At 42.0% G+C, this 9,554-nt stretch overlaps 1 protein-coding gene across 3 annotated transcripts in view; it reads left to right on the top strand.

Annotated features, from left to right (window-relative positions):
• The first annotated feature begins 7,733 nt into the window (after window positions 1-7,733).
• GOPC (golgi associated PDZ and coiled-coil motif containing) overlaps window positions 7,734-9,554 on the top strand; it is a 39,463-nt gene continuing 37,642 nt past the window's right edge. The window contains exon 1 of one of the 3 annotated variants that reach the window (XM_043592202.1): window positions 7,734-8,252. In XM_043592202.1, coding sequence (XP_043448137.1) covers window positions 7,965-8,252 — 288 coding nt within the window. In that variant the 5' untranslated portion in view covers window positions 7,734-7,964. The remainder of the gene's footprint in view (window positions 8,253-9,554) is intronic. The other 2 variants (XM_043592204.1, XM_043592201.1) reach the window with 2 other exon arrangements.

The raw sequence follows: 9,554 nt of genomic DNA, 5'->3' as shown, positions 1-9,554 counted from the left end.
TTAAGTTGTTTCCTGGTTTTAATATTACAAATATAAATAGTTTTGATCATAAAAAGTTGAAAATGTTTTGAAGAATAAAAGCTCCATTTGTTCCCCTAGACCACACCTATTTAGTTAGAGTTAAGCTGAGAAGTCTTTTTTTTTTTCCCAGGTAGAAGGCAAAGTCTTATTGATACCATAAACTGCAGAGAAAGTATAGTACAAAGGTACAGCCTGGGTGCTTGAAGGACATGCATGTCTTCTTGTACCTGCTCTGGAGGCGACAGTCCCCTCTGCAGTCATGCTGTGCTAAGCCGCAGCCACAAAACGGCCATCACTGGTCAGCTTCTGGCATACTTTCTGCTGACTTTTGGAATTTTCACATGTTGACTAAGGGCCCTGAGTGTAAAATTCCCTAGACTGAGTTTTCAGGTCTTGAGCTTATGGGTTCCTAAGGCTAAGTGTGAGACAGACTGTTCTTTTCTCTGCAAAGATTTAACACCTTATCTCATCATTATTGCTTGGCTTCTTTGGGCGAGAAGAAACCTAATAAAGGAGCATGGGTGCCTTTCTCAAGAATGGAAACTCAAATGACTCACCCAGCAACTGTTCAAAATATACCCCAGAATCTAGGTTTAATCTTTCAGCACAAGGAGGATTGCAATCTCAAGGAATATGCTTTGCATTTGAATTTGGATTGAATTAGATTTATGTCTTTGTTTAGATTATCAAGCCAGGATCCTCCTTGACTTGCTTTCTTATCTTCTTTATCTTTATGCCCCCTCCTCGCCTCCCTTCCTTTCTTCCTTTCTATAACCCAGGGGTTCTCAACCAGGGGCAGTTTGGCAATGTCTGAAGACATTTTTTATGACAATAAATGGTGATAATGGTCAGGAGAGGATAGGCAGTGTTATGAGCATCTAGAGAGTAATGGTGAGGGATACTACTAAACACTCTACAACGTAAAGGACTGCCCCACAAGAAAGAAGTCTCTAGTCCAAAATGTCAATAGTGCCTTGTCAGGAAACCCCACAATAAATACAAACATGTGTCTCAATGCAATGGATATTGGCCTTCCTTGGTTTATTAAAAGCAAAGGTCTAGTTCCCATTGTAGACAGGAAACTGAATTCCAGAGAAGAAGCTGACTAACCCAAGATCTTCCTGACTTGGGTCTGTAAGCACTGGCTTGTGATTCCTATTATAAAACTGATCAGCCAAAAGTGAGACAGAAGCTTTAATTTATGAAAATCTCCTTTTGAGGTAAAAGAAAAGAAATTTTAAAGACTCAAAAAATTATAAATATGATTCTTTTTAACTTTTATTTCCTTCTTGAAAATGTTGCAGAAAAAGTGTAACTTTGAAGTAAGACAAAAAAATACTTTTTCTACTGCTTAACCTCTCTAAATCTTAATGTTTTCTTCTACATGTGAAGATAAAATGTGAGGAAATAATGTCCACTCTACAGAAAGGAATAGATGACATGAACTAAGGCATGTCAAGTCCATGGGTGAAAAGGGAGTCTCAATACATGATAGTTGTATTGGTTTGGATTATTAGTTACAAGCAATGAAAAAAAAAATCTGGCTAATTTAAGCAGAAGAGGAATTATTGAAAATTGGGTAGCATACAGAATTGTGAAAACCTACAGAACCAGATTTGGAAATGGCAAGAATAAAAGCAAGCCTTTGTAGCCAGAATCACAGGCAAAAAATCACACTTCAATCTGGTGTCACCACAGAACACGGATGCCCTGGCCTGCACCACTGAACCAGAAATTGTGTGCCACTTGCTGGCCCTGCTACTACTCAAAAAGGATGTTGCTACTCCCACTCCCATCTCTCCTCCCTACTAGGAAGAATTATCCCAAGCTTGCCTTACTGTCTCCAAGGTAAAAATTCCAGGTGGATTATTTTGGTTAGCTTATCCCAGATCATATGCCTGTGCTCCCGCTGTCAAGAGTTGGGGAGTGGGTTTGTCTGACGTTTTCAGTCCATTATGGGAAGAAGACTCGGTTTATCATATTCAAGTTACGTAAGGTAGGGAATTCCCTAAATAGAGGAGGGGAGGCTTAAATATGGGCAGTCCTGCATTTATAGTGACAAATATCCACTATAAAAATCTTTTCATCCCCACTCCCTCTGCTTACCATGGCCACAAAAGCCAAATGAACTTGGAGTTACAGTCAAATGGGGCCAAATTCTTTGTCCAACAATGCTTGTGACGTGGCTTTTGTGTAATTGTTTCCCCACACTTTTCTGACTTCTTTGAAAGACTGTGAAAATTCTAAAAAAGATACTTAAAGGTATTCTTATAGTTTTAATCTAACTGCAAAAAAAAAAAAAAAGATAACTAATGTTTAACAGTGTTCAGAATGCAATTGTTTGGGGCCCCTTGTGGAATTAATCTACAAGAAACATAAATGACAGGGGCTGATGAAGGGGAAGTCTGTGTTTGATCTGTAAAGTCTGACAATCTGAGAAATAAACAGTGACTTGACAGTGATGAAAGAGGAAGAATCAATGATTAGTAAACTCTGATACCATTGTTGCTAAATGGTGGTTTTAGATAATGCTGAATCAAACCTGGAGTTGTGGGAAAGGGTAAATAAAGAATGTAAATCAGGTAACAGTGGAAAAGCAGTTGTAGTTGGTCGTTGAGAGTGTAAGGAAAAAACACAGTGATAGAGATTTTGAAAATTGCTTTTGTTATGTTTTGCCTTTTTTTTTTTTAAGCTTATTTATACTGAGAGCGACAGAGACAGTGCAAGTGGGAGAAGGGCAGAGAGAGAGAGAGGGAGACAGAGAATGAGAGGCAGGCTCTGAGCTGCCAGCTCAGAGCACAATGCAGGGCTCGAACCCATGAAAACGTGAGATCATGACCTGAGCTGGAACCAAGAGTCGTATGCTTAACCAACTAAGCCACCCAGGTGCCCCATTATGTTTTGTCTTTAGGTTTGGGTACACCACACAAAAATGTAGTAGGTCTTAAATTTTAACTATGGAATAGGTATAATAACTCTCAAAGCTTAAGTTATACTGGATTTATTATTAGTCAAGTCAACCAGATTATTGTTAAATAAACATTTCTCTTTAGGTTGGGAAAAATATTCCTTAGATTTTAAAGGTTGACATGTATTTTGTAGATATTCCTAACTCTTGAGCTATGAAACATTAAACATTATAAAAAATGTTTAGCTATGCTCTCCGGCAGGTATCAAAGGTATGTTTTGAAAAGTGACAGTTTTGGGGCGCCTGGGTGGCGCAGTCAGTTAAGCGTCCGACTTCAGCCAGGTCACGATCTCGCGGTCCGTGAGTTCCAGCCCCGCGTCGGGCTCTGGGCTGATGGCTCAGAGCCTGGAGCCTGTTTCCGATTCTGTGTCTCCCTCTCTCTCTGCCCCTCCCCCGTTCATGCTCTGTCTCTCTCTGTCCCAAAAAAAAAAAAAAAAAAAAAAAAAAAAAAAGTGACAGTTTTTAGATTTCTAAGTAGACTGTTGTAATATTTTAAATATTAAACTGATTCCACAAATACTTACATCATTTCTACCATGTTCTATGTTCTGTGTTAGGACCTGGCATTCAAAGATTAAGTAATATATGGTTATTGCTGCAAGGAGCTCACGGTCTGAGGGGCTCCAAAAAATATGGTCAGTGCTGTAGCAGGTATTTGCAGGAAACTAAATGGTGATGGTAGCCATAGCTCCACATGAGAAGAAAAAAGGAAGTTTTCCTGAAAGAGGTGTCTGAGCTAATCTTTAATCACTGCATTAAAATTCCCGGTTTTAAGAAGAAGGCTTCTTAAAAGAAGTATGAGTATATAAAAGAAATGATCAGAAGGAGAGTAAGGCTAAGAAATCACTTTGGGATGCCCAGATTTACTTCTTCAATATGAATATCTCAAATTTTCAAATTGGTAGTAAATCCAAATAAATATAATTTAAATAATACATATGGACCTGATATTCCAAGACTTGATCTGCATTGCTCAAGTAAAATGGTAGTGGATGTTCCTTGGCTTTATTTATCACACAACTGTTTATAGTGACCCAACATCACTTAATTTGCCTTTTCTTTCTTCCTGGTGGGGTTACTAGAAAGTAAATGAAACATGTGAAGCATAGTACAGGGCCTGGCACATAGTAGAGTTCAATAAATGGCAGTCTCTCTCTCCAATCCAAAGTGCATCATCTATGTCCATTCAATACTGTGCCTTTGCAATTAAAAGATGCTTTGATAAATGTCTGCTTAAGTACCAGTACTCACCAAAGAAATATTTAGCACCTTCTGTTTTTCCCCCGTTTCCTCAGTCCCCACCCTGTTTATTCTTAGTAATACCTTGTGGTAAAACTCTATAGGGATGAGTTCCTAAAACAAAACTATCACATTTAAGTTATATTAGAAATTTTTTAATCACATAAGCATGATTCATGAAACAGTTATCAGAAGTTTCTGCCAATGCAATTGCGAATAGAAGTATCAAGATTTTATTTAGGAAAATAAATCCCACAAGAATTGAGATTACATACGATTCCAAATTCTAGAGTAGGTCAAGATGAGGCAATTCAAAATTAATTAACTGATTAAGTCCATGCGGGGGGCGGGGAGGCAATAAACGTAGACAAAGCACACTGGCAACAGATGGCAGCACTTGAATATCAAACCCTGCAACCCTGCTTTATACTGTAGGTTAAGTTGTGATTTGCAGAAATGCAAATTCCTGGTCTAAATGGGCAGAAGATAATTTCTACACAAAGGGCACCTCATGAAGATTTGAAAGCGTCACATGGTACTAAGATAGCAAGCACACAGAGATATGGGCGGCTGCTACAAGTGTGATTACAAGAAGGGACAACATGAGATAGTAAGTCTTCTGAGACAGAGTGTGATTTGTTGGGAGTTGTAAAAGGTTGTAAACAGAAATGGAGCTGGGTTCTACAATCCTGAAAATGGTATTCACCAAGGATCAGAGCATTGGAAACTAAAAACACTCAAAATGCATTTCAGCTGTGCCCTCACAGTATAGTAGGAAGTTGAAGGATGTTCCTTTTTTAAAGAAATTAATTTTATTTCGAGTGTCGTCCATGCAAACTAAAGAGAGTAATAACAGAATGTGAGTATTGTAGGGGTGCCTGGGTGGCTCAGTCGATTAAGCGTCCGACTTCAGCTCAGGTCATGACCTCGAGGTCAGTGAGTGTAAGCCCCATATCAGGCTCTGTGCTGATAGCTCAGAGCCTGGAGCCTGCTTTGGATTCTAGTCTCCCTCTATCTCTGCCCCTCCCCCACTCACACTCTGCTCTCTCTCTCAAAAATAAATAAACATTAAAAATTTTTTTAAATCTTTAAAAAAAGGAAATGACTTTTTTGGTAATATTTAATACATATCAATGGATTTGTTTATGGCTTAAAACTGGGAATAAATTATTTTTTTAGAAAAACTTTTGGACTGGGGTGCCTGGGTGGCTCAGTTGGTTAAGCCTCAGACTTTGGCTCAGGTCACGATCTCATGGTTCATGAGTTCAAGCCCCACATCAGGAGGTTTTGTGCTGATAGCTCAGAGCCTGGGGCCTGCTTCGGATTCTGTCTCATTCTCTCCCTGCCCCTCCCCCTCTTGTGCTCTGTCTCTGTCTCTCAAAAATAAATGTAAAATAATTAAAAACATTTTTTTTAAAAAGAAAAACTTTTGGACTGATTTGCCAATTTATTATGCCGGTAACTTATACAAAAAGAAATGGATTTCTTCATCCCTCTATATTTCCTGGTTAATAGGTTAAGACTTTGGAGAAAAAGACACCTAGATTGAAATCTCACCTCATTTGAGTTTTAGCTGTTTGACTTTACCAAGATACTTTAGCTCTTTGTGAATTATCTATTAAAAAGTGGTAATAGGGGCATCTGGGTGGCTCAGTCTGTTAAGCGTCCGACTTCAGCTCAGGTCACGATCTAACGGTCCGTGAGTTCGAGCCCCGCGACGGGCTCTGGGCTGATGGCTCAGAGCCTGGAGCCTGCTTCCGATTCTGTGTCTCCCTCTCTCTCTGCCCCTCCCCCGTTCATGCTCTGTCTCTGTCTCAAAAATAAATAAACGTTACAAAAAAATTAAAAAAAAAAAGTGGTAATAGCTACCTCTTATGATTTTGTGAGGGTCAAAAAATTAAATAGCACAGTGCTTTACACATGGTATGTTTTCAACAATTGAAAGCTGGTCTTAATGTGATTCCATGTATGTTCACCCTTCCAATTCTAAATTATTTACTTCAAATTCCTTAAAATGCATTGCTAACTATAATACAGAGAAAGGGGCTGGGGCCTTGGTAACTGTAGTAATGATGTTCTTGCAAATTACTGCATATGAAAATAAAGTTAATTTGGAAGGGAATGAGGAAAGACGAATATTTTAGGTTTATGTTATTTACTGTGTATTAAAACCTATGTGAAGGTGCCTATTTAAGTTCAAAGCAAAGATCTCATAGTTTTGCTTAACTAAGTTCGCTGAAGCCAAAGGACTTCTCGATGGCAGCTAGCCTGCCCTGCACTATCCAGAGAGCAAACTAGAGCTAAGCTTTTTTACTCCTCAATGGCATTGCGTTGGCGAGAGGTACACGGGGCAGGCTTTGGTGGTGATCAATTGGAAGAGTCTGTTCCAGATCACAGGAGTCTGGGGTGGGCTAGTAAAGTATTCCCTTACGCAATGCAAAAGAGTTCTCACCAGCCTAACCCAATATCTGATTTCTCCTTTCTTAAGACTGGGCTAGTCTAGAAGTGGAAAGGAGTTGAGCGCAAATAGGGCTAATGGTAAAGGGCAGTTTGTCAACACTCCCAAAGGTACTACAAAATTCAAATCGAAGTAGTAGCTATTAGGATTAGACTCACTAGCCTACGAGCTCGGCTTGGCTTGCGTGAGGCTCGTCTCGTTTTTGTGTCCCCAGTGCCTCAACAGGGCTCTGCATTCAATATATTTATGAATATATGTATCTTCATAATTTTGTTTTTATGAAAGGTCACTGTGGGAACACCGTAGTTGTTGAGATAAGTACTTTTAAAAATAGTTTCTTTGGAAACGTATGACCTGGAGGCTAATAATCAGGATGAAGGCACTGAAGTTAAGCATCTTACCTCAGTACTGAGCGAAGTAAACTTTAGACACTAAGGCTTCAAGGTTAAAGAACACAACTAAACAGGACAGCTAATATGACAGGGTGCAAGATTCGAACTCAGGGCTGCCTATTAAAGGCAAGACAAAAGGTCCCGTGTGAATTCAGCAAAACCCGGGCGGCCGCTGTCCTTCAAGTCGCCGCTGCAAGCAGTTCTAACTCGGAGTTGAGGGCCTGGTTTAGCAAGAAGAGCCCGTATGTCCACCCACCTCACCCTCTACAGGAACCGTAACGAAAGGTAAAACGTGGCCCTTGCGCATGCTTACACCGCCCGTCCTCACATTCCCTTCCCCGCCCTGGACGTCGCCGCAGCAACTGTCCCGGAGGTCTTTAGAACGGCTCCCGCCCACCGTAAAGTCAAGCGGGCGGAAACTGTTCGTCTCTGCGACGTGGACACCGTTCTCTTCCTCCGGCCTTTCCAACTTGGAAGCCAACACGATGCGTGCCTGTTTCTCGGGGATTCAAGCTAGAGTTTGCCAGTTGTCAATATGGCCGCTGACGGGCAGGTCCCAAGTAGAGGCTTTTCATAGGCCAAGGTCTCATCCTAGCCCCGCCCACTTCGTCCCTCCAGGCTGCGTCGGCCTAAGTCTTCGCTACGCATGCGCAGCGGGGGCGGGCCGGGAGGTGGGACAGCCGGATTCTTCCGTGTGCCACCGCCGCCGCCTCAGCTTCACTGCTCTTGCCACTCAGGGGTGCATTGCCGGCGTTAGCCGCGCGAGGGGAAGGGAGGGGACCGACGGAGCGTGCGTGCGCGGGGGTCCCCGCAGTCCCAGCAGTTCCTCTCGCGCGGGGTGGGCGGTGGGGGTCAGCAGCAGTCGGGGGAGGCCCTAGACGGCGCCATGTCGGCGGGCGGCCCGTGCCCGGCAGGAGCCGGAGGGGGCCCCGGGGGCGCCTCCTGCGCCGTGGGGGTCTCCCCCGGCGGGGTATCCATGTTCCGATGGCTGGAGGTGCTGGAGAAGGAGTTCGACAAGGCCTTCGTGGATGTGGATCTGCTCCTGGGTGAGATCGATCCGGACCAGGCGGACATCACTTATGAGGGGCGACAGAAGATGACCAGCCTGAGTTCCTGCTTTGCGCAGCTTTGCCATAAAGCCCAGACTGTGTCCCAAATTAACCACAAGCTGGAGGTGAGCTGTGGGCCCTGGAGGAGGTGGCATTCAGCCCTAGGCATCAGATCCCATTTAACGCACTGGTGAAACGACCCTAGAAAACTACCTACCAGGGCACCTGGGCTCAGATGCGACAGGAGAGTGCGTGTGTGTATGTGTAAAGCAGAGGAGTGAGGTGAGGTTGGAGTAGAAAAAGGGGGTGTAGATCGACGTGTGGGTGTCCCGGAGTCCTGTCACCCACCTTCCTAGTATTTCTATGCGGAGGAAACAGGAACTAGTTACTCCAGCCTACTTGTACATGCATCATTAATAAACCTAAGATTTAAGCTCAAAGATCGTCCGAATACCTTAGCCCACCTTTCAACATTTGAGTTCTCTTATATCGATTTTGACATTGACAAACTAGGTTTGTATATCACCAGACTGATACAGTGTTGATGGTTTTTTTAACTATTTCAGACCATCGTGCCTTGTTTCACACAGACATACTATTCCCTGAATGCATGAACTATTTAGGGGAATTCTATCAAAGCTCTTAGGAAAATTTAGTGGGATAAACAGGATAGTATCAGTGTCCTTCTTGGTTTATAGTTGGTCTTTAAATTACAGGCAGATACCGCAAGAGTTGTCTACAATTTTTCAAAAGACTTATAACATTGAGTGAAGTTTTGTTTGTCCTTTACTATATTTCCCAAAGTCTGGATTTATTTGTGAGAGTATGTGAAGAATGATCATTTGCTTTAGTGTCTAATCTTGTGTGTGGGTGTGGGTGTGGGTGGAGTGGAGTAGTGGTGGTTCCAAAAAAACCCAAAAACCTACCACGTTGTGCAGAAAGTTAAATTAATGCATTATTACAATATTTAGAAACATGGCACGTTGACATTATTACATAAAGAGGTTTTTCTAACTAGATAATTTAACAGAATGGGTCTTTCATTTTAAAGTACATAAAAATAGGATAATCAGAGATGTGCAAAGCTCTTTGAACGTGAAGTTACCCCGGAAAGCATCATCGCTGTCAGTTACAATGATTGAGAGTGCCCCTTAGATCCAAATCAATATGAGTATCAGGTATGTATCCTCTCCTTGATTAGTGGTTAGCAGTCTTCCTCTTTCCTGGCAGCCACAGAAAAGGTGGTCTAATTCATCTGTGATTAGCACAGATGCAAATCAGAGATTTTGTTTCTTCTCCACTGAAAGGACTGTTCATCTCTTCCGTCCTTTTTGAAGAGTTTCCAATGGAAGTGCTGATGTGAAGCTAATCACGTCTTGTTCTAGGTATATGAAAATGATTTTTTATTTCTTGATTGCTGCTTACTT

Source organism: Prionailurus bengalensis, chromosome B2 (assembly GCF_016509475.1).
Source record: "Prionailurus bengalensis isolate Pbe53 chromosome B2, Fcat_Pben_1.1_paternal_pri, whole genome shotgun sequence".
Classification (NCBI taxonomy): domain Eukaryota; kingdom Metazoa; phylum Chordata; class Mammalia; order Carnivora; family Felidae; genus Prionailurus; species Prionailurus bengalensis.
The sequence above is the reverse complement of the archived record's forward strand: the minus strand, read 5'-3'. Positions and strand labels throughout refer to the sequence as shown.